At 40.3% G+C, this 25,822-nt stretch overlaps 1 protein-coding gene across 4 annotated transcripts in view; it reads left to right on the top strand.

Annotated features, from left to right (window-relative positions):
* Positions 1 to 25,822, top strand: part of dysf (dysferlin, limb girdle muscular dystrophy 2B (autosomal recessive)) — a 133,854-nt gene that overhangs the window by 51,710 nt on the left and 56,322 nt on the right. For all 4 annotated transcript variants that reach the window (XM_030075602.1, XM_030075600.1, XM_030075603.1 and 1 more), the window contains exons 31-40: positions 573 to 650; positions 5,612 to 5,793; positions 5,887 to 6,027; positions 6,356 to 6,385; positions 6,560 to 6,595; positions 8,044 to 8,085; positions 10,319 to 10,420; positions 12,515 to 12,676; positions 21,219 to 21,384; positions 21,539 to 21,612. In XM_030075602.1, the coding sequence (XP_029931462.1) occupies positions 573 to 650; positions 5,612 to 5,793; positions 5,887 to 6,027; positions 6,356 to 6,385; positions 6,560 to 6,595; positions 8,044 to 8,085; positions 10,319 to 10,420; positions 12,515 to 12,676; positions 21,219 to 21,384; positions 21,539 to 21,612 (1,013 nt within the window). The remainder of the gene's footprint in view (positions 1 to 572; positions 651 to 5,611; positions 5,794 to 5,886; positions 6,028 to 6,355; positions 6,386 to 6,559; positions 6,596 to 8,043; positions 8,086 to 10,318; positions 10,421 to 12,514; positions 12,677 to 21,218; positions 21,385 to 21,538; positions 21,613 to 25,822) is intronic.

Here is a 25,822-nt window from a genome sequence, read left to right as displayed (position 1 = left end):
ACACACACACACAAACACACACACACACACACACACACACACTCCGTCTCTCCCTTATCTATGTGTAACATCTTCATCCCAAAAATAAGGATGACATCCTAATGACCCTCACCACCTACACACACACACACACACACACACACACACACACACACACACACACACACACACACACACCGCCGCAGCCTGCCACGCCATCTGTCGCCCACCTGTGGTGCATTCTGGGTCGGCGACCTCTGCTTCCAATTTGTGGGCAGGGCTAACGGCCTGCCGTCATGGTAACCAGCCAGTATGGCCGCTAATGGTTACCATACGTACTGTAACTAGACCGTGACCCCGAGTCACTGTGCAGCACGGCGCGTTTCTGTGTGTGTGTGTGTGTGTGTGTGTGTGTGTGTGTGTGTTGCCTTAATGCCCTTATAATAGGACAAAACAGTGGAGCCCTTACATGAATGTGGATTCTTGTGCCGATTTTCAATTTTACATGCATGTTTTATTGTCCCACATCAAAATAACTAACTGTGTGTGTGTGTGTGTGTGTGTGTGTGTGTGTGTGTGTGTGTGTGTTCCAGCTGGGACCCGCTACCACCTGCGTTGCTACCTCTACCAAGCCCGAGACCTGCTGGCCATGGACAAAGACAGCTTCTCAGGTACGGACACTCTGCAAGCACTGAAGTGAATGTAATGTCATGAGAGTTCAGCGTCTTGCTCAAGGGCACGCTGGCAGCTGAACCCGTGACCTTCCAGTGACGGGACGATAACAGACAGACTGACCGCCTGACGCAGACACGATGGTATTCAACGACGCAGCGAAAACGCGGAGTAACGCGAAGCACATTGAGCTCAGGAACGAGAGTCTTCCTGTTTTTATGAAACCGCAAAAAGAGAGAGAGAGAGAGGGAGAGAGAGAGAGAGAGAGAGCGAGAGAGAGAGAGAGAGAGAGAGAGAGACAGGCCACATCAAGATAAAAAACAGTTTGAAAAAATAATGATTTCATTAAAAAAAAAAAGCCACAGATTATTAAAGGGTTTGACATGAGAGAGAGAGAGAGAGAGAGAGAGAGAGAGAGAGAGAGAGACATTAAGTTTTAATGGTCTGGTCCACTCGGATGAATGAATAGAGACAGAGAGAGAGAGAAAGTGAGTGAGAGAGGATAAAGACGAAAAGAAAAGAGAGAGAGAGAGACAGGATGAGAGAGGGAGGGAGAGGTCATGGAAACTACTGCTACTGTGTGTGTGTGTGTGTGTGTGTGTGTGTGTGTGTGTGTGTGTGTTAATCAGAAACCCACCGCAGGCTCAGATGTAAAAACAGAGATGATGATCTGTTAAAGGAGAGAGAGAGAGAGAGAGAGAGAGAGAGAGAGAGAGAGAGAGAGAGAGAGAGAGAGAGAGAGTCGGGGCCACCGAGCTGAATGACAAATCGCTGTTGGGTTGGATTGGCTCTCCCCTTGTTAGCACACACACACACACACACACACACACACACACACACACGGGCTGTAATGGATGAGTAGAGGTGATGGATGTTCCTCGGTTGCGTGTTAATCTGGTTTTACGTTGCGTCGAGCGAGTCGTGATTAAAGAGCGAGTCATCTGTCAAGAGAAGGCCTCTCGTCTTTCTCTCTTCTTCTTTCTCTCTTTCTTTCTGTCTTTCTTTCTTTCCTTCTTTCTTCTTTTTCTTTCTCTCGAGCTAAAATCAAGTTCGACCTTTACAAAATAAGAGTCGATTCAGCTCATATAAAACTCGCTGTTGCCAACCAAAACAATAATCAACAAGTTTACACTGACTAGCACGTTAGCCGTTAGCCGCCGCGTCACGCTCTGATTTAAACACTAATTAGGTCAAATTTTAATTATTTTCAAGTAGTTAACACTTAAATGATTGTGTTTATGTGCTGTTTTTAAATTTCGTTCAATAATCTTTACGTTGGCTTTGACGCTACACTGGCTCAAGCTGAATACCGTTAGCCACATTAGCTGTTAGCATCTCCGTTGCTAGGCTTTCAGATATTAGTCTGAGCCATATGATTATTATTAATAATAATAATAATAATAATAAAACTTTATTTGTATAGCGCCTTTCATACAAGAATTGCAGCTCAAAGTGCTTCACAAAAAAAGAAGAAAACATTAAATAAAACATTAAAAAGAATAAAACACAAATTAAAAGGAAAAGGCTAAAAGCGAGAACTTTGAAATAAAACAAAAGATGCAAATAAAACGATAAAAGACAAATAAAACAGGAGCTAGTTAAAGGCCAGAGTGAAAATAGGTAGGTCTTTAATCTTCTTTTAAAGATATCTAGTGAGCTATTATTATTATTATTATTTTTTTTTTTTACAATACACGTCAACCCCTACATTAATTCACCCTAGTAATAATTTAATAGGAATAATTTAACAATTTCTCCAAATCTACGATGGCTGATCTGGCTAAATAACGTTAGCCAAATCGCCGGTTAGCATCTCTGTCGCTGTTTTCAGATATTAGTCTGAGCCATATCAAACAAAAAGAACACATATCGAGCCCTAAATTAATTAACTCTCCTGATTTTGAATATTAATATAATCATAATAATAATTGGCAATTCCGTAAAATCTGCAATATTGGGGCAAATTCACGATGTTTCAAATCAGTGGCTCAAGCTAAGTAACGTTAGCAAAAATCAGCTGCATGTAAATTTTTTAAATTTTTTAAATTTTTTTTTTTTTTTTACACTATATTAGTAGTAATACACAAGTACGATCAATGCACTTATTCATACATAATACACATACTCTCCTAATAATAATTACTATAATAATAATAATAATAATTACTTTCCAATAATTTCTAATGCACATATTTTTCTCTATATTTTTTTCTATATATTCTTATTTCTTTTTCTATTTCTGGTGATTTCACTCAGGTTTTTCTCTTTAGACTTTGAGCAGCTGCAACTGACCCAGTTCCCCCTCAGGATCAATAAACTATTTCTGATTTTTGATTTCTAATATCTCTCCGTTATTGATGATAATAGTATAACAATAATAGTAAAACTGACATGGTGTAAGTGTGATTGTCTCCAGTTTAGTAAATGTAATAGATTTGCTAAGTGCATCATTGTATTTATTTGCATTTGTAACTGTATTTATTAAAAAATAGACATTTATTTATATGAAAATTATGATTATTATTAGTAATAATGATTATTATAACATGGTCCTAGAAAATACCTCTCTCGCTCTCTCTCTCTCTCTCTCTCTCTCTCTCTCTCTCTCTCTTCCCAGTGTTCATTGTGTTTATTTACCCCTGTGGCTCCCGCTGGGATCCAGACTATTGCTGCTTCCTACACACACACACACACACACACACACACACACACACACACACACACACACACTTACATAAACCCCCCGGCTGTTTGTATTGCTGTTTATATGAGCTAATGGGCTTTTGGGAATGGACTGTAATTGAAAGGGTCACCATGGGTGGCGTGTCTGTACAGTGTGTGTGTGTGTGTGTCTTGTGTGTGTGTGTGTGTGTGTGTGTGTGTGTGTGTGTGTGTGTGTGTGTGTGTGTGTGTGTGTGTGCATACTAGCTCCAGGGTTAATTGAACGCTGGGAAAATGCAACTTAGCTTCTGTTTATTCTGATGCTAACGGCTCCATAGAGACTCTTTACTTGGCGTGGAATAACAAACTACTAAGTGTGTGTGTGTGTGTGTGTGTGTGTGTGTGTGTGTGTGTGTGTGTGTTAATGTGTAACAGAGTGATTGTGACCTGGAATAACAAACTTCCCTAAGCGGCGTTCCTGGCTCTCCGTCTCGAGCCCGGCATTCCCGAGCTGCTGATGTCACTCTGTGGGACGCTGGGATATTCTGGACACACACACACACACACACACACACACACACAGACACACAGACACACAGACACACACATACACTGGGTAGACATTACATATTGCCTTGTGTTCCAGTGACTTAGTTCACGTTGCCATTACAGCTGGCATCTCTGCTCCCAATCAGCACTCTATTAGGACTGGCAAACACACACACACACACACTAATAAAGGTCATACACACACATACACACACACACACACACACACACGCTGCTGTACCTCAGCATTGTGTCTCCAGTATTGCTTGTGGCAATACGGTCATGCTTGTTACAATCGAACAATTTCTGACGTGATTCTCTGTAAAACCTCAAGTTTTTTTTTTTAATTTTTATTATTTTTTTAATTCTTTTTTTTTTTAGCAGACAAACTGGATCGGGGTTAAAACACACACACTTACACACTTCAGCCAAAATAAACATCCCACTGTCCAAATCAATCCTGCTGAGAAGCTTAAACATGCAGCAAGAAGTTTCAAGTTTTTTTTATTCTGCGTGTTTCTTCACCTGAGATCGCCTGTCAATCAAACCGTGTGGGCGGGGCTTGGGTTTCCCGCCCAGTCGGCTCTGCGCACGTGCACCTCAATGAGAAAAAAAAAATTAATATTAAAGATTGAGCCCTTTAGTCCTAAAAAGTCTTTCTTTTTTCTGGGATTGATTTGCAAAGCACATGAATGCACTGCTACTTTAGGTTTTTATAGTTTTATTATAGTTTTTATCACATTATGTCTCTTGAATTCGCACAGGAACAATAGTAGGTTACACAAAATATACCCATCAACATTGGAAGAGAAAATATATATGTTGTGAAAATAAACTCCCGGTTTGACCAGGATTGTCCCAGTTTCAGTCCTGACAAATATCTAAAATAAAACACTAAAATGCAGCGGATTTCAAGATTCACTACAAAAGAATGTCCCGGTTTTTCGCTTCTCACGCCTGCAGTTCAAACCGAACACACACACATTATTACACCAAAGTGTTCAGTGTGTTTCGGCTGGATCTAATCACACCACAGTCGAAGCAACAGCACCTTTACCTTTGACGTTACGAGCCTCAGAAGGCGGCGACGTCACGTTCAACACAGATCAGCTGGCAGAGAATGTCTCACAAATATTATTCAAGCGTTTTGTCTTCAAAGGTATCTGATGATCAATATATATATGTGAATAAAATATATAAAATAAATAAATAATAAAATATATAAAAAATAGCAAATATATAAAATAAAATTAAATATATAATATATATAAAAAATAGCAAATATATAAAATAAAATTAAATATATAAAATATTATGAAAAATATTATATAAAAATATTATATAAAATATTAAATATATAAAAATAAATAAATAATAAAATAAATAATAATAAATAAATAAATAAATAATAAAAAATAAAAATAAAAATAAATAAATAAATAATGTAAATAAATATATAAAACGATTTTATTTATTTGTCCGCCGAGGTTCAACTTTCTCTTTATTTTTTCCTCTTTATTTTTTAAATTTATTTATTTATTTATTTATTTTTTACAAATAAAACAGGAAACTCAAAATGATAATAAATGATTGCAGCAGTGGAGTTAAGCTTCAGTTCCCAGTCGAGCTGCACAATTTTTCAATGATTATTTTGTGATCGCAACACTCTGAACCCGATGTGCACGTAGAAACAAATCCACCTTCCTCTTCTTCTTCTCTCTCTCTCTCTCTCTCTCTCTTGTTTTTCCAGATGCCTACGCCATCGTGTCGTTCCTCCATCAGTCTCAGAAGACGGTGACGGTGCGAAACACGCTCAACCCCACCTGGGACCAGACGCTCATCTTCTACGAGGTGGAGATCTTCGGCGACCCCGACACCGCGACGGCCGACCCGCCCAGCGTCATGGTGGAGCTCTACGACCAGGACACATACGTGAGTGCCGGGAGCTTACCGTGTGTGTGTGTGTGTGTGTGTGTGTGTGTGTGTGTGTGTGCGTCTATAAACGTGTCTCCTCCCTCTGCGCAGGGTGCGGATGAGTTCATGGGCCGCTGCGTTTGCCAGCCCTCCGTCGCCGCCGCGCCCCGCCTCGCCTGGTTCCCCGTTCGCCGCGGCAACCAGAATGCCGGCGAGCTCTTGGCCGCCTTCCAGCTCATACGCAGGGAGAAGGTCAGAGGTCAACCTTCATCCTATTCACCACCATCACCATCATCATCATCATCATCATCATTACGGTCCCCTGAAACAGACCTGCTCATTTTTAATATCTTGTGTGTGGAAGAGAAAGCAGTTTGGATTTTAGAGGCCAAGTGTGTGTTTCTTTTATATATATATATATATATGTGTATGTGTGTGTGTGTGTGTGTGTGTGTGTGTGTGTGTGTGTGTGTGTGTGTTGTAAAACACAGGGGACCAGTCAGGCTGAAATGAAAGGCCTATGAAGTTTATTCCAATAGTTTTCCCTCTTATTTTTCACTCTCCGTTTTTTCCTCCGCAGCCAGCAGTGCACCATATTCCAGGTCAAGAGGTCAGTCTTTTCTTTTCTTTCTTTCTTTCTTTCTTTCTTAGCTTCTCTTTCTCGACTCAGGAGTTTCCTCTCCATCTCTCCTCCTTGATCATTTTGTCCTTCCATGCATTTTGCATTTTGCGTTTTTTTGTCTTTGACATGAAACTGATCTTGTTGTGTTTCTGTCTCTCACAGGGAGACATCCTGCCCTCCACTCATGTTTTAGACGAGGTAAAGTCGCAGTGACGGCAGCTCACACACTTTGTCTTGTCAGGTGAAAACCTCCAATTTTAATAAACTGAAGAAAAGAAATCAGCCGTCCATGTGAAGGCGGGGAAATTTGACAATAGCGTCTTTGTGTCCATTTAATTTCACTCAACAAGACAAACATCGACCACGTTGGGCAGCATAAGCCCCGAAAACACAACCTGTATAATATTTCTGCCATTTCCAGAGGTGTTATATCCTGTTAAAGGGTTAGTTCACTTTTTTTTTTTTTTTGAAGTGGGGTTGTACTGTATGAGGTGCTTATCCACAGTCAGTGTATTTAACCTGCAGTAGACGGCGGTCAGTGAAAAAAAATCAGTTTTTAGTGCACGCTATATTTAGAATATATTCACTGCTTTCACCCACTTCAAAAAAATCTGAACTAGCCCTTTAACCAGCATGAGCAAACAGCCATGAATGCGTGGTCCCAGCAGGATGTTAAAAACAAGATATTAAATGGACAAAATCAGCTTAACAGTGAAGCTGCATTGTTTTTAAAAGAAACTACCAAGCACAGGTTATTTTGTCTGTTGGTTATTGCTGATGTATGATCACGTGACATCATACGATATTCTGGCAAGACTAGCGTATTAAAATATATCCACCTTGGAGGATGTATTCAAATATTCAAATTTGAGAGAAATCTGTTTTCAGTGGTAGAACTTGCTGTGTTTCTGTGAACGGACAGAGAACATTTTTTTTTTTTCAAAGCTACTCTTAGTCGCTTTTTTAAAGTATTTTTTTTTTTTTTTAGTTTTGAGTATATAAAATCAGTTTATCAAGTTTATGAAGAGCAGAAAAATGGAAAAGTAAAAGAAAAGAGAGAAAAAAAAACAGCCATCAGTAACAGTATAAACTGGGAGTGTCTGTGTCACTTTCTGGAAAGCAAACAAAAAACTGGAGTGATTAATTTTTTTTTTTTTTTTTTTTTTTTTTTACCTGTTTTCCAGTCATTTTAATAATCCAAAACTTGTTTTTTGAGTTACTTCAAGAAAATATGGAAATGCTGGAGGTGAAAATTGATAATCTGACGGTCAGCATAACATAAGGCATGTCTAAAATATTTGGAAATGTAGAGTAACATCACAAAAGCATCACTCTGAAATATGTGATGTGAATTTTTTTGTACTAATTTCATTACTGTGCATTTTCATGAACGGAATAAATAACAATGAAATGAAAAGAAAGATATAGACTGATTTTGGCAAGAATCACCTGTGTATCTGTCCTAAATGTGTTTACGAGTTTGTGATACAACCTCAATCAAACCCCAAAATCAACCGAAACTCGCTCTTTTGATGAATTATCTTTTTTCATAATTTGTGTTGAGATTTTTCCACCTGCAGTTCTCTTCTTCTTTTTCACTTCTGTCTCTCTCTCTGTTTTTCTTCTTCACCTTCGCCGCTGCTCAGCTGCTGCTTCCAGGATTCCTCACTGAAAACCTGCAGCAATGGGTACAAAGTGCACACACACACACACACATGCTGTTATAATAAATCCGTCTCAAAAACGACCTTGACACAGAAAACTTTAAATCTCCGTCGGCGGCGTCCAGGTTTCTGATGCTCCGTTTGATTAGTGCTGCGTAGATTCAGACACCGTGTCACCGTGGCGACTCACGCCCCAATAACTCACCGTCCTTTTTTGATAAATTGGGACATGTGCGTTGATATTAATTGGGAGCTTTGGCAAGGGACGAGAGAGCAGACGTGCTGAGAAAAACCCTCAGTGCATCGGCGCATAAATAAAACGCCAAATAGTCCAATAAACCCACATCGCCAGGCAACAAAACCATCGCAGCGAGTGAGTTTTGGTGAAGATCGCTAAGCAACAACAACAAAAAAAACAAAAAAAAACTGAATCATCGGACTCCAAAATAGCTCCACCACCCTGCTTGAGATATATGGCCGGGTTTGCCGTTGATTCTCAGGACTCGGTTAGTCTTCATTTGTCCTGCTTTCCCAAATTTTTCCATCACATGAGTCACAGAGGCAAAAGCCGCCCTGTGAGAAATGATACACTGTAAGAAAAAACAGGCCTCATCAATCAATCACCCGCCCAGCGTCCATCATCCATCATCCATCATCCATCATCCATCATCCTCCCCTCCGTCCTCTCCCTCCCTTTTGTTTACCGGATTACGGTGTTTAAAGGGTATTACGTGTGTTTTTTTTTGTTTTTTTTTTCAACCCCGTGTGCAGGTGGCTGATCGTGTTTTTGATCAATACCAGTGACTCAAGCATGACTTCACCAGCCGCTGAGATTTCTCGCTTTTTGGCCTCCGCTCTGATCTGGAACAGAATCACTCTTCCACTGGAGTTTGAAGACACTCCCTATTGTTGTGCAGCTTAATGATAATATATGAATTATGTCCGCGCACTAAAAAAAAAAAAAAAATCAGTGACGAGTGAAAAGTTTGATGAAATAATCTTCACTGAGGACAAATCGATCGATCTGGGTGAATTTTTTGACGTCTCATGGTGAGAAGCCGGGGCACCGAGCCGGCCATCTGCTATTGGCTGATGTCACTTTCCACAAAGTACAACAGGTGGTGACATCACCCGGCGCCGAGGAGGAGGAGTCCCCGCGGTGGGATCATCGTAGTCGAGTTAGATTCTGTCATATTCATATTCATATGTTGCACAGACAAAGCAAAACTTACAGAAGCTTACGTGCAGAGCTTTGTTATAATTTTAGATAATAAAAAAGTAGCAAAGACAAAAGAGGAAAAAAACATATAATAAACACTAATATGAAGAAAGAATATTCAAACAAAATATTTACAGCAACTGCAGAAACTGAAACTGAAATGTGTTTTGCTGTGTTTGCACACATAACACACACTTTGAAGATGCAATACAGTAATTCAGTTTTAATACATGCACACACACACACACACACAGAGAGAGAGAGAGAGAGAGAGAGAGAGAGAGAGAGAGAGAGAGAGAGAGAGAGAGAGAGGTTAAACTCAAACATCAGAGCAGAGGAAAATGGTTCATCGCTTAGAAGCTGAGGCTGTGTGAATGTGTGTGTGTGTGTGTGTGTGTGTGTGTGTGTGTGTGTGTGTGTGTGTGTGTGCATCTACGTGAAAGGCTGAGACAGGGATGATCGGGGTGGAGGTGTTTGTGGAAAAATGAACGTCTTCACCATGTGATCCAAAACAGGCTGTTTTACAAAGACACACACACACACACACACACACACACACACACACACACCGGTCAGCTCCACATGCATGATAGCTGCATGCGTTTGTGAGTGTTTCCTTGTCTATTTAGCTATAACCTCCTTTTTCTCTCATCCTCTCACTCCTCTTGCTGTTCCCAGTTATTTTTTTTTTCATTTTTTATTCTGACTTTCATCGTCTTGAATCCCTAAAAATGATTTTCCTTTCAAACAGTTTGTTCGGTTGCACTTTTTCATGGACTTGTTTGATCCTAAACATCTAAAAAATGCATTTGTCATGAGTTAAATGTCACATTTCCATTGTTTTAACACTAAAAACTCTCCTGTGTCACCAAACATGAGGCCATCAAACAGCTACGTATTCATGTTCCCTTCAAAATAAAACTTTGTCTGGCTGTTTAATTGATTTAACCGCTTGTGTCGTGTCTGATTTTCGGCGAGCGGTATGCCTTTGTCGTCTCGTGTTGATGACCCGTCTCTGCCCTGCGTTCCTATTGGCAGCCGGAGGAGTCGGACCTGCCGTACCCGCCGCCTCAGAGGGAGCCCAACGTCTTCATGGTTCCTCAGGGGATCAAGCCCGTCCTGCAGAGAACAGCCATCGAGGTATCGCTAACCGAGCCACTACAAACTTCATATACACAGCACATTTCATCCAGTTAAAGATAATTCAGTGTTTTTATTTAATTATTACTATTATCACCAGCTCTCTAACGAAGGCAGATGCACTAATCATGCTGTTTTTAATGTCCTTTTGGTAGTCGGTCCAATATATGATATTTATTCATTTCACGAGGTGATACACTCTCACCAGATGACAGAGAGGGTTAAATCTTTGCAGCAGCAGTTTAGTCACTGTCTTTATTATGGCGGCTCTCAAGATTCAAGATGCTTTAGTGTCAGCTCTGCAGTTATGTGCCAGACATACAGAGAATCAGAAAAAAAAAAAAAAGTGTCACTCTGACCTTATCCACGGTGCAAACAGTGCAAAAAGTTAAGTGTAAAAAAACACAATTAAATAGTGCAAAGAGAAAAAAAAGGCTTTAAAGAACAAAACAAAAAGCAATATAAACAATAAACAATATTAAACAATAGGATGCAACAAAACACAAAAATAAAACAACAACTCTCATTCCACAGTGATTGTGTCCATGGTAAGATATTTTTTTGCTCAGTTAAATTATATTAAATGTAGCCTACTTTTGCTGAGACACACCTTTAATGATTAAAGTGGTGAGCTTATGAATGAGTGAGAGAGTCATGCAAACACAATGCAGCCTGTAGTATTTCTATAGTATTCTTGTAGTTTTTTTTTTTTTTTTTTCCTGTGGCCACTCAGTAGCATCATGCTGCTGAAAATACGCTCCTCAGGTCATGGCTGCTGCCGAAAGAACAAAAATTATAGTGGGACACTGTTCAGGTATATCTGTGAATCGCCAACTATCGTTTCTCCTTTAGTAAAAGCACAGTAGATTTACTATAGTAATATAGTAGAAAATCTGTGGTTAAACCATCATGTACCCATGGTGCCAAAAACATGCATTTTATATAGTAAATATGTGTGGAGGGAAAACGTTTTTGTTGAATCTGCATTTAGTTTATGGAGCAAATTTGCTGAAGAGCTACATCCATCTACAATTGTATGCAGAGAGCAAGCCCAAGCAGAAAAAGCTTAGGATATACATACATATACATTCACACCCCTGCAGAGAAGAATGGGAGAAAATGCCCCAAAACAGGTGTGCCAAGCTTGTAGAGACATACCCAAGAAGACTTGAGGCTGTGATCGCTGCCAAAGGTGCTTCAACAAAATATTAAGCCATGGGTGTGAATACTTATGTACCTATTATGTTTAAATGTTTACATTTTTGGTACCACTTTACAATAAGAGTACAACAATTAACGTTACTTAACGTTAGTTAATGCCGTAATGGTTAATTAACTGTTAGTTAATGATTATTATGGCATTTACTAATGTTAATAATATCTACAATAACCCTTAAATAACATATAAATTAATACCTTAGCATGAACAGCATTAGTACATGATTCTTGTTAACGGTTAGTTAACTGTTACTTAATATTTATTACCTGTTACTTAATGTTTATTTCGGCCTTAACTAACGTTAATTGTTGTACTGTTATTGTAAAGTGTTACCACATTTTTAATAAATTTACAAAAATGTCTGAAAACATGTTTTCACTTTGGACTATTTCGTGTAGATTTTTAAAAAGAAAAAACTATACTCAAATTGGTTTTAGAATAAGTCTGTGATGTAACAAAATGTGGAAAAAGTGAAGGGGTGTGAAAACTTTCTGGTGGCACTGTACATAGGCTACGGTTTTGCTGGTCTTAGCCTTGTGATTCGTCATGCAGGATAAAACGTTGGGTTTTCCATAAGGAACTGCTTTCCAGTACCACTGATTTCCTGGAAGCATAAGCTTAAGAGCAAAGCACTGAGGCTCTAAACCCAATGAACATCATTAGTTTACATTGTTTTATCACTGCTGTTGACTTTTTTCTAGTTAAAACTTTTCCACACAGATTATTCAGGTGACAACTTGAGACCTATGACACTTCCATCCCATGATCTCCCTCATGTCCTGGCGTGGGGAACCTGAGCAGCCGGTCGTTTTTCATCACTTTGTACCTCTTGTCTTGGTCCGTGGGTCCGTCCCCTCTCTCTCTCTGTGCTGCAGGTCCTGGCTTGGGGCGTTCGCAACCTGAAGAGCTTCCAGCTGGCCAGCGTCACCTCGCCCAGCCTGCAGGTGGAGTGCGGCGGCGCCATGGTGCAGAGCTGCGTCATCCGCAGCGTCAAGAAGAACCCCAACTTCGACGTCAACACGCTCATCATTGACGTGGTGAGGGCACCGAAACAGAAAAACTCGAGTCCCTGCTGGGTCTCAAACTGATTTGTCCCAGCTATGAGATGAATCCTCATAAAAACTGATTCACAGGGGCAAAAAGTACTTGAAAAAAGACAAAAACATAAAGATACAAGCCACTGTGTAAATTTAGGGTTTTACATGGAATGATGGATGATGAATGGATGGATGATAGCATTGTTTTTTTCCACCGCTTGCCTGAAATTCTCTCTAGTCATTATATTGATTTCTGACTCATTCTACATTGTGCAAGTTTTTCCACACAGCACAGTTTCATGCAAAGACTCGAATATTTGTGAATTCACATGAGGCAAAGTAAATGACGCAAAAACATGGGGTCCATGACACAAAAAACTGACTTTGCAATGGATCTGACTTCGACATTATAGTTCCTAATGTTTGATTAGTCTATATGATATGTTGGTTGGCAGCTTTGCTAGTGGCCAGTCAAGCTCACAAAACATGGGCAAGTTCAGGAACGATGAACATCTCCACGGTAACAGCATCAGCATCTCATTTCATCTCAATTCATTTTTAGATGCTGAGTGTTGTGGCCACAGAAACTGAATGAGTAGAAGTGGTGTGGGCCTTCAGCTCACAGCAAATTAGTATTTCCGGGTGGTTCATCTTAACAAGACAAAAGCTGTGGCGTTCACTGATGTCAGCACGTCGGCAGAAGAATTTGTTTGATTAACTTTATCGAAACATCCATCATGACAAAACAAGCACCCGGCTGTTGGGTGGATCTCTCTGTCACGGTGTCGCAACACACAGCAAAAGCAAAGAGGAAAATTAAAGTTAACGCACAAAAATGATCTTGGGCATGCTGCTAAAGTTAGTTGAAAATCGTTATAAGCTTATTAGGCTAATGTTGGTATCGGCTAATTAGATGTAAGATAAATTAATCCTAATTAGCTGCATCGTTGGAAACAAAGTAACTGAATAATGCTCAGGCAAAGCCACCAACAACCTACAAAGCTGAACTTTTTAGTATTTTTTTCTTGAAATTTCACCCAAAATCAAGAGCCACAAGGTTATTTTCACAACTCCATTATTCATCTTCAAACAGAACATGCCTCTGCTGACGTGGTGACATCAGTTGAACACTACTAACTGTTGCCGTGGTAACGTGACCCACCGGAAATCCTCTGAGATACACCCGTTCAGTTTCTGTGACTGCAGCAATCAGACAGGAATAAAAACGTCACAATCTTGAGTGAACGTACAGCTAATGGTGAATCATGTTTGCACGGTTAATATGTAATGTTTAAAAAAAAAAATTCCTTGAGTAGTGAATTGGAGGGCTCGGTACAATCCTATGAAAAAAAAAACGGTGCATCAAGAAAAACTGTCTGGGACGGTTTGTGTCGAAATGACTCACACAAAAACACACAAACACGCGCAAATATGTACTCTTTGTCACATGATGGGAGCAGATTGTCATGGGTGCACGCAAACACACACACACACACACAGCTGTAATCAGCGGAGAGGCCCGGTGCTTTCATGGCTGACGGGAGCTCGGCTGTGATGTGGTCTGCGTCAGTCATTCGTCTTAATCAGCTCCACCACGCCGTCGGCAGCCGGGACAAACTACCGTCCTCGTCTGGGGAAATCCTCCCTCTGAAAAGATGGAAACAACGGAGCTGAACGTACGAGCCTGCAGATGCTGTCACCGTCCAGATCACGCGTTTTAATTTTATTTTTCTAACATCTCACACTCTTTCGCTGCTCCCGAGAGGAATTCTTCAGAAATTTGTAATGCGCTAATGTCGCACTAATGAAGGGCGGGGGGACTTTGACTGCGGTTTCCAGTGTGTACATTAGTAATTCAGGATAGCTGCAGGGTGGAGGACCCTCACAGTGACTACTTCTATAGTATTAATGCAGAAAACTAATGCAGGGCGGGGGGGTTTAGGCTATAAATGACATTGTTTTGACAGAGGGATTTTCTTAGAGCTCGGGGTTTCATGGATCCGACAGCGTACGCATGTCCAAACACGAGGACATTAATGGCCATGATGGATGATTGGGAGTTACTGGTCCTGTTTTCTTTACTGCTAAAATGTAAAAAAAAAAAAAAAAAAACTACAACCTGCAAAGTCTTCTAACTTTCTAAGCTTTTGCATTCATGACAAGAAGCTCGGTGAATGGAAACAAGATAACACATCGTCAAGCTAAATTTAGGCATTCAGCTTACTCCATAAGAGGCTGTTAACTTTGAGAAAACATTACCAACTGAATTAAAGTGATATAAAATGTTTTTACAGCAAAGATGAAGTGGCTGGCTAAATACAAACCTGAGCTGTACACATTTTTAGCCAGCTGTTCTTTAATTTATTGTTTTTTTTTAAGCTTATTATTACTAGTGCTGTATGAGTTTTGTTATGTGCATTTTTAATTTAATTCACTTAAATGTCACTTAAATGACCATTATGAAGTCTGTACCAAGGCCAGACTCTTAATTACCGACAGATGAGAGGAGCGTTCTCAACTCCGCTTTCAACCAAGATAAAGGCAAAAAATGGTGTGTTAAGTAAAAAATAGTACTACTGGAAAGGGCCAGCACTCAAAAGCAGTTATGAATATTCTTCTTTATTCATTTGCAAACCTGTCCCTCTGATATAAACTGTGCAAATGTATCTATCTTAAACCGTTGAGAGCCTGAGGCAATTCTAAGTGATTAACATAAAGTGCAATGGACACATCAGAAGGCAATGATATATTAAGATAAAAGATATGTTAAGATAAAAAAAAAATAAAGACATTAAAAAAATGGAGATCCACACATACAGGCACTAATAGTAATGAAGATTTATGTAAATAAGAAACACAATAAGGCAAAAGGCAACAAAATTTCTGCACAGCAAAATGCGCTGACTATAATTTGTACTGCAATGCTGAAGTTGTATTATTTATTTCCTGTAGAAATAATGCCAAAGGAACAAGTACTAATGAAGAGGAAGTCATTTCCTTCATCAGCAAATAAAAATGGCAATGTTTTCATCAGGAGACACCGGTTGATCTGTAACCGTCTTCTTTTAAACTAACTAATGTTTAAAACGACATGTAGCCATTTTACACACCCTGCTTAGACTGTCCTCCTGTGAAAAAAAAATGTATCATTTCATTTGTACAGCAGGTCAATACAAGCTGTAGTTAAAATCAAGCAACCTCTAGTGGTCGTGTCAAGAACAACACTGCGGTGACGTATCCAAGGAGTGAAAAACACTGAAACTGGTGGGATGGTGATGGCGATGGAGTAGTAAAAAAACAACAAATCCAGGCTCAAGAGTCTTTGGCACCTAATCTTCACTAATTGTTCTTGCATGAGTGTCAGTTTTTGTTAAACATTAAGCTGCTGATATCGCTTTTTACTGGCCAGCTGGCGAGTGGGTAAGCTCGTTCTGGAAACACGTCGTCTGGGTTGAAGGACTTGTAACACTCAAATGCTGTAGATTTTAGCTTTGATTTCCTCTTGTTGAAATGGGATAATAACCTCGGACGACTTATGTGGTTTGAGAAGATTTGTTGGCGTACGCTCGCATTGTGGCGCTTGAATCGGGCCTAAAACGATTCCAGGTATAAATGAAAAATGTCAAGAGTTAAGTTATTGTTTTTTGCTGCTGATCATGGGCCAAAACACCTGCATGTCCAAACACTAACTTCACAGGAACCGTCTGCTAAAGAGAGCCACTTTTCCAATTGTCCGATCAAGCAAAGTCATCGGCTTCTAGTAAACCTCTAAGGTTCCTCCAGAGATCCACAGTTACTAATGTGCGAGTGTTATATTCCTCGAGAATTTATGTTTAAAACGTCATGCTCCTCCTCTGTGGCCATTTCACACACCCTGCTTAGAGACTGTCCTCCTGTAAAAAAAAAACAACAAAAAAAACAAAAAAATCCCTATTATTTCGTTTGTACAGCAGGTCAATACAAGCTGTAGTTAAAACAAATCCAGGCTCAAGTGTGTTTGCTTTCAGGTAGCAAAGATTAGGCAGCTAACCATAAATGAAAAATGTCAGTAAAGTTATTGTTTTTTGCTGATCATGGATCAAACCACGTACATGTCCAAACCCTAATTTCACAGGAACCGTTTGCTAAAGAGAGTCACTTTGATCAGTCCAATCAATCAAAGTCAACCAAAGATACCTCCAGAAATCCACAGATTGTGTGAGTGTTATATTCTCAAGAACATAAAGCTCATAATGAACTTTTAACCCCAACCCAAAGGACATCGAACGTTTTTCTGATATAGATCCAGGCAAGGATTTATTTACCGCGATGCTGAGAGCAAGAAGGAGCCTCAACAGCCACCGCTTGTCCCTCAGATGTAAACATCCACCCCAGGAATGTAGACACACTGAATTTACCTTGGTCTTATTATATTCCACCTACAGGTTTTCTCATGAAAGCCTAAACTCAAATCTGGAAATATCATGCCCATTTTCCTTAAAATGGCTCCTGAACGGGATCCAGCAGTTTAATGTTAACAATATTAAGGCCTGAAGTTGATCACCTCAGTGTTTTGTTATGACAGCTTAAACTGGAACATGGAAATGCTCGCATATTTTTCCCTTAAGTACAGACCCTTAGTTTGGCTCCAGCGGTTTAATGTTAACAAGATTAAGGTCTTGTGTTAACCACCGCAGGAGTTTTTGTGTGATGACCTAAACTGGACGATGGAAACATGCACAAATTTCCTCCCCCCCCTAAATACAACTCCCTGAGCTGAGTCCAAGCTTAATGGTAACAATATTAAGGTCTTACTACATATGTGTTTTCCTGTGCCAGGGCGCGCATGAAAATGTCATGTGCATAGTTTCCCTGAATACGACTCTCCTAGAGGGTCCAAATGCATGATGTTAGTTCCCCGAGTTTATTGTGAGTTTAGCATCATCAGTCCCACCTAAGCCCTTTTAAAACCAGAAAGGTCAAACGGATCACAGGCACCAATTCTCAAGATCTAAGTGGTGTCTTTTTTTTTTCACCTAAATGGCTAAATGAGAATATTGTGTATTAGACCGTATATTTTCCCTAAATATATCTTCTATTAAGGCTCCTGCAGCTGAATATTTGTTCCTCAAGTATGATGCTGAACTTTTGCATCATCAGTGCCATGTAAATCTATTTTTGGCCAACACTGTAAAAAAAAAATATTGTGCAATTTACAGTAAAATAATAGATGATGTACACTGTAAAAAAAAGCTCCCAGAAATTACAGTAAAAACAGTAAAAGACCATACAATCCAAACTAGTAGGCCTATATTACCATAGCAGATATGTTAAATTAACCCTAAACCAAGAAACAGTGCATCACTTTCATTTTTACTCTCGTAATATTTAGGAAACATACAATTTTACCATGAAAATAAACATTTTGGGTCAAGTACCTATTAAGGAAAATAGCATGTAATTACCATAAAATTAAATGTGTCCTTCTGTTTAAACTACAGATTGTAATCATTTGTGTATACATTTAAATTTACAGTTCAGCAGAAACATACCTTGAACCACAACTGTATACCGTGATATACTGTATACAGGTTTATATTTATTATTAATATTTTTTACGGTGAAGTTCTGGCAACCACACTGTAAAAAATACACTGACAACGTGTGTGACATAACGGTACGCTGTTTTGATAACCGTAATTTTCACGGTCAAAAACTGTTGTTCCTTCATGGTAAAATTACTGTGACAAAAACACATATATTGTAAATCTGTTTACAATAACTTTCTTTAAAAATAACAGCTGTAATATAATCCTGTTTACAGTACATCATGGTCTAGATTTGCGGTTAAAGGTACGTTTCTGCTGAAAGTTTTTATACTGTAAATTTAAATGTACACACAAGCGATCACAAGTATAAACAAAGTAACAGTTAATTTTAGGGTAATTACATGCTATTTTCCTTAATAAGTAAATTAAAGTGATTTTCTGTTTCTTAGTTTAGGGTAATTTAATGTATCTGCTACGGCGATATAGGCCTTTACTGTTGCTCTTTGATAGTTTTTTACTGTAATTTCTACCTGCTTTTTTTTTTTTTTTTTTTTTTTTTTTACAGTGTGATCAGTGTGTGTTTTTTTATTTTTATGTCCTCAGAAGTAGATCAGGGACATGTTTTCCAGCTGTGGATACACTCAGCCGAACGTTTCAAGGAAGTTTATTTGTCATTATACAACAGGCTGTATAGTGAAGGTTTGTCCCCTGAGCAACATCAGCCTCACCGAAACCAAAAGAAGGTCAAATCGAGCCAAGTGGGCCACAGGAGTGTTTTGTTACGACGATTTTCAGGGGAAAAAAATCATCCACATACCGAACAGATGCTACATGAACTGCTCTGGCTTCGATGTCGTTGCTTTACGTCGATAGCGCTGGGCTCGAGTGATGGTCCGCTTGTGTTTTGGAAGCATTTTCCCCGTTTGTGCTGTTCCAATTTCTGCACTTTCTTCTAAACACGGGCCGTGACGTCCCAGAATGCAACATGTACACCAGCTTGGCACTTGCTGGGATTGAACGTGACGGCCTGAGCGGGCGGCAGCAGACCAAAGACAGACTTGGACTCAGACCACTGGTTAAAAAAAATAAAGCCTCTTTGCGCCTGTTATGCATATGCAAATTACATGTAAATCTCAAAAATGTTCCCTCGCAATATTATTTGTAGAAGAAGGCATACAAATTTAAGATTCTTCAACATTTTGCAACACCAGCTCCACATATAAGAGCCTTTAAACGGTGGCCTAAAACAGAGAAAGTCAGACTCCCACTGGATTATTGCTTTAATTAAATTCTTTATATTTCATTTTTCACACCTTTTCCTATCTTCACTTGTTCAGTGTACCATATTGCTCAGTTTTGTCAATTTAAATTTTAAATACAGCAAAGTCAGATGATAACAATGCATTAAAACCATAAATTAAACTCTAAGAAATAGCTAATTGGAAAAACTAAAGCGCTGTTTGGTTGTTTGGTCGTGCAAAATGCTCTTTCAATGTAATCAGCCTAACCCTCGACGTTTGCAACTTGATTGGTCGGTACCCTAATCTGAGAATGACACATGGCTTTATTGCGTACATAATTCTTGGTTACGTATTTTTTGGCTCGAACACGCGTTTCCAACCTGATTTGTCGGCTTAATGCATGAAGACGTCCCCCGATCGTCTTCACAAAGTTAAAATCCGCACAAACGGGGTCATTTCTTCCTTGGTGGGAGGGGTCAGCGGGGTCAAATGATGCTCTCATTGGACGGCCACCAAGGCGTGACCAATCAGCCTCAGACAATCGCCAGCCACAGCCAATGAACATCAGGCAGCCAGGAGGCATGACCAATTAGAGTGAGGCGTGAGGGGAAGCAGTGCAGTCATAGGTCAGAGTCTCAGAGTCTCTTTTTTTTTCCTCATCTCATCTCTTTTCATTTCTTTTTTTCTGTCTCAGCTTCTCTCTGCGGTCATACACGTTTAAAACAAAAGGCATTGTTTTTGAAAGATTTGATTAAACGTAAATTTCTTATGTTCTTTTCATTGTACCGATCATTGAGAAAACACTTGTTGACTTCATGACAGATTCACAGAAGAATCTTTTGGTTGAACTTTTGAGTAAGACTTGAGGATGTGATTTGTGATTTAATGATTGATTTGCGTATTTGTATTATTTATTTGGGTCTGTTTTTTTTAAATGACCCCAACATGGCTTCTGCCTCACCCTACTCTGTTTATTTTTATTTTTATTTTTAACTCCAATTTGTTTGCCATGTAATGTGTACGACTCAAATGAAATCAGGTGAAATCAAATTAAATCGCATTCTTGTCATCTTATCCCATATTCCCTATTTTTGTCCTACCAGTCACTTTCTTACTTTTGAAAAAAATAAAGACAGAATGAGCAGAATTTTCCCTAAAAAAAAAAAAAAAATGTATAGATTCGCTAATAATCGCTCTCATTCATCACTTACGAGCCACTAGCAGTGTGTGTTGGTGTGTGCGTCTGCCTCGATTTTCTTGTTTTGCTGAGCTTGGGACTCTTGCGGGCGTCGGCCTTTGGGTCTCTCAGCCAATCACAGTGCAGAAAAATGCCAGATCGATCGTCCAATGGGAAGCTCCGAAAATCAGAGACGCAGATTGTTGAAAAAATAAAAACAGAAATGTAGTGCGGCGAAGCTCCAAGTGGACGAAACTTGTTTTACGAGGAAGAACATGGGGTTGAGCTTTGACCCGCTGGCGAGTACTGAGGAGGAGGATGAAGATGAAGAGCAACGTGTGTTGGCCTGTTTTCTGTTGGACAGGTAGAGCGGGGAGGAGGGACCAACTTTCAATGTTGTGTTTACAAACCACAACGACAAATCCGACTCACTCTGCCTTTAAGTCAAGAAACATTCTCAGTTTTCTCATGCATTTCCATTTTTCTCTCTTCCCTCCTTTGTTCCCTCTATAATCGTTTCTCCCTCTCTCTCCCTCCCTCTCTCGCCCTCCATTCCTTCTCCGTCCACGTCTCTCTCCGTCTCTCCCTCTCCGTAGAGACTTCCCCGTGAGGAGCTGTACATGCCGCCGGTCGTCATCAAAGTGATCGACAACCGGCAGTTCGGCAGGAAGCCGGTGGTCGGGCAGTGCACCATCCGGTCGCTGGAGGAGTACCGATGCAGCCCGGAGGAGGAGGGCGAGGAGGGAGGGGAGGAGGAGACAGGTGAGACAGACAGACAGACAGACAGACAGACAGACAGGGGAATTTTGTGGTGGGGAAGGGATTACCTTGTTTGAGGAAGTTTTGAAGAGCAGCGAGATTGAACTGAACTTTCTGTCTCTGGCGTGTGTGTGTGTGTGTGTGTGTGTGTGTGTAGTTGAGTTCGTCCAGCCTCCTCGTGACGACGTCCTGATCGACATCGACGACAAGGAGCCGCTCATACACGGACAGGTAAATCAGTCAAATCAATGAATCCGCTCATTGATCATCGGTCACTTAGTAAGTCGGTTTTTAGCGTCAGTAAAGCGTCAGGGTCCGTCTCCTTTGCAAAGAAGCTTCCCAGTTAGAGAGCTTTTTCAGAAACACAGCTTGATGGGATTGTCTCGTGGGTCAAACCCTAATTAGATTTCTTGATTTGGTGAGATTTTAAAGAAACATCAAGTGGTTCCTTCACCGTGGCATTGTTTAAAGGCAAGTTTAGTGAATAACTAAATAAAAGTCGATCAAACGTCAATGCATGGCACCTTTTCTTGTATATTTTAATTTGCATTTGTCAGTAGGGGATTGAGTTATGTTAGTTGAGCCCAGTTACATTTTTGCTCACTGCCTGAATATGTTGTTTTTGTTCGACTTACAGTAACACGTGTCATGCGTAGAGGCCTTGGCTGTGTTTCTAACAACACCCCAGTTCACTCAGCGGTGAATATGCAAATGTGGTGAATTGGAATTTGTGCACTGGTTATTTCCTCTGGGAACAATAAAGGATCCGTCTATCTGTGTGGAAACGATGACTAACGGTAACATCCCTGGAGTTAGAGACTGTCTATGAAAGCCTGATGTTAATGTTTGTGTGAAAATATTGGAAACTACAGGATAAATTGATTAACAGTCAGTTTAACGATTAACAATGGTGCTATGGCAGTAAAAGGGAGAGGGGTCTAGCTGCAGACCTCCAGCGTGAGGCGTCTTCCGGTGCAGGCTCTCATCTCAGGCCAACCTCCAGTTTGAGACCTGGAAATAACAAACTTTTTTCACGCCTCTTGAGGGAGTCCGGCATTTTGACCAACCACCAAACCCTAACCCTAACCCTAAAGTTTACTAATTAAATATAAACCAGCGACAAAGTTTTCTCTTACAAAATCGATAACTTGGTTTTATTTTGGAGTTTCTTGTGCGCACTTCCTGTCCCAAACGACTTCACATTGGAGGTGGCTTTATTTTGGAGTTTCTTGTGTGCACTTCTGGTCCCAACTGGCCTCACGCTTGAGGTTGGCCTGAGACGGGAGCCTGCACTGGAAGACGTCTCACGCTGGAGGTCTGCAGCTAGATCGTTTTGGTAAAAGGACTTGGTCTGTCCTCTTCCATAAAAACCAAAAAATGCTGTTAACCAGAGGTTTGTTGGAGGTAATTTTTAGTCGGTGAGCACATGTCAATTTTGGAATTGGGACACCCCAGAGCAGTGGTTCTCAAACTTGTCTCAATAACATACCCCCTTTAAAATCTGTTTTCATCCAAGTACCCCCTGACCAGTGCATAAACAAACAAGCCTATCTAAGGAGGTAATCCAGCTCCATCAGTGTCTGAAACAACAACCTGACACTGATGATACTTTGCCGACTCTGTTTTTGCTTTTTCCTCTCTTCCATCTCCTTGTTTTCAGCTGTATTGTCGCTGCTACGTTTCAACCACAAATAAATGTCCTTGATTTTGAGTCATTTTGTCTTCCCTGGTCATCATGAACAAACGCCCCGGCTCGATTTAAACCACCAACACACACATTGGACACTTTTCTGGAAACCTGGACGATATTCTAATTCTGAATATATAAAATGTGGTTAATCAAACTGAACATGTACATTTTTTATTGGACTTCCTATAACCTAGGCTAATTATTTGAGGAATTACGCATGACTCGTATTCTTTGAAGTAACATTTGAAGAAAACTCACGCACCCCCTGCCGTGTTTCAGCGTACTCCTAAGGGTACCCTAGAGGATGTCTGACTCCCTGCTGAACGAGGGAGCGGTTTGAGATACAACCTTTGTTCCCATGGAAACTGTTGACGGTATGCTGATGCTAATGCTGCGTTCCAGCGGGGAATTGTACCTGTGAATCACGACTTCAAAGTCACGAGTCATGACTTCAAACCGTTCCAGGCATAACCGACAAACATTCTTGTTACAAACAGCAATGGCGGAACGTGCTGTGAGCATGCTTATGTTATTTAATTTCATACTCTTAACAGGTAATGGTATATGTAGTATTTACAACGTAAACGTAAAAAAGTATTTTTTATCTCTACCCAATACAATATTTCTCACCGTTGGCTACTTGAAGAACAACCGCTGAACAACCTGTTTTTGCACAAAACATAAACTGCATAAGGATCATCCCAAACTGCAGTGGGTACCAAGGAGATGGGAAGCTTCCTTGAAAATGCCTCTACAACTCATTCCCCACAGTTTCCCAGCAGGTGGGATTAGGTCAGGAAATCTGTCGTGTTGCTTTATGGCACACAAAAGGAAGAGGGCGCTGTTCTTCTTTTTTTTTTTTTCCACAGCAAACAGGAGCTAAAGCTTTGAGAGTTTCTGGAAAGCAGACGGTGGAAGGAGCGAAAGCCCGATGGAAAAGCCCCCTCCAACGTCTTTATCCTCTTTCTTAATGTCAATGAGAAAAAAAATTTGACCAAACACGCGAAGACAGGAAGCAAAAAACGGTTCATGGGAAACGTGGCTTTAATTTTGAAAAGCCACCGTCCTGCCAATCGTCTCCGTCACGGTCTCACTTGTTTACGATAATCGCGCCAACGTATCACAACTAATCGGACGGTGATCGATTGATGGTTTAAAAAAAAAAAAAAAAAGGGCAGCATGTTCCACCTTTAATCAGCGGATCAAACCTTTAAATTCACGTCAGGCACATTCCGCTGCTCGAGTTCGTTTCCTCCGCCGTCGGTGAGCAAAAGTTCAAACCGCAGCTGAACTTTTGTTCGAGCGTTTGCCGCTCGTCACGGCTGGAAGTGGAAGTGCGGCTACTGTAGCCGTAACTTTCTGACATTTTGTACTAATGCTGAGTGTATGCATGTGTGTGTGTGTGTTAATGTGTGTGTGTGTGTGTTTGGGTGTGGGTGTTATGACCAATAACTCTAAAGGGCAAGTATGAAGCATTCATCTTTCCACAAGGAACGTCTGGCCTCATAACGTGTGTGTGTGTGTGTGTGTGTGTGTGTGATGACATTTGTGTAATTGTGAGGGTTGATATCAGATTTTTATGTAAGAATAAAAGCTTTGTTAGCTCATCTGATTTTGAAAAAGAAACATTTAAATTAAGGTTGAACATTAAGGCGAAACGTTGAAAGGTTCTGATTTTAAAGAGAATGACTTTTACGTGTGTGTGTGTGTGTGTGTGTGTGTGTGTGTGTGTTGAATTCTTTGAGAGTGAATCTTTATGCATATCTTTATCTGGGTGTGCATGTGTGTGTGTGCATGTGTGTGCATGCGTGCGTGCGTGTGTTCAGTGGTACCAGCAGCATAAATAAACATGCTCTGACATGATGACATGGCAACCGTCTCTGTGGTCGGTGGTTGCCGCGGTGACCACGAGGCCCGTGCTCGTCACCACTCATTAACATTCTCTCTCTCTCTCTCTCTCTCTCTCTCTCTCTTTCTCTCTCTCTTTGCTCCAATCTAACAAATTTATTCTGTCTCCCCACTCTCTTCAGCTTTTTTCTCTCTCTTTCTTTCTCTCTCTCTTTCTTCTTTCTTTTTCTTTCTTTCTTTCTTTCTTTCTTTCGCTCTGTCTCTCGCTTTCTCAGCCCAGTAAAGGACTGGTAAGTTTGGTTTGGGACAAACATGGAAACTATTTTCCAATCGACCTAATCCCCGTTCAAATCTCTGGTTTCACACACACACACAAACACACACAGTGCAGCAACTGTTCCTGAACATGCGTTATGGTGGTAAGCTTTGAGCTAATTCTACCTGTAAGAGGAAGTTACAACCAGCTCTGCTCTGCTGTTGTTCGCTACGACGCACATCGTAACATTTACCCACAAATCCACTGGGCTTCAGACACGATCTACCACAACGCACATCTGTTTCGTTTCAAAAGCGGAGTCACTTCCGGATTGGCCAGCATGATGTGAGGATGAATCCGAATTTATTAAACAGTTTTATGTTTTAAAAGACAGTGAGACAATGATGTCCAATGGCCTGTTTAGCACAGTTTTTACAGTGCAACAAACCATTTTGCACATCAAAACTCCTTGATTTTCAGATTTTGAATTTTTAAGAACAGAGGATATCACTGTGGCCACAAGTCGGGGGTTGCCATGGTTACAAAGGGATCTAGTAAACAGTTGCGGTATGCATTACCAGAGATGGAGAACAGGAGTCTGGAATGCCGAGGAATTTTTAGTCTTTAAATCCACAAATGCCACGAAA

This window comes from Myripristis murdjan, chromosome 18 (assembly GCF_902150065.1).
Source record: "Myripristis murdjan chromosome 18, fMyrMur1.1, whole genome shotgun sequence".
In the NCBI taxonomy this organism is placed as follows: domain Eukaryota; kingdom Metazoa; phylum Chordata; class Actinopteri; order Holocentriformes; family Holocentridae; genus Myripristis; species Myripristis murdjan.
The sequence above is the reverse complement of the archived record's forward strand: the minus strand, read 5'-3'. Positions and strand labels throughout refer to the sequence as shown.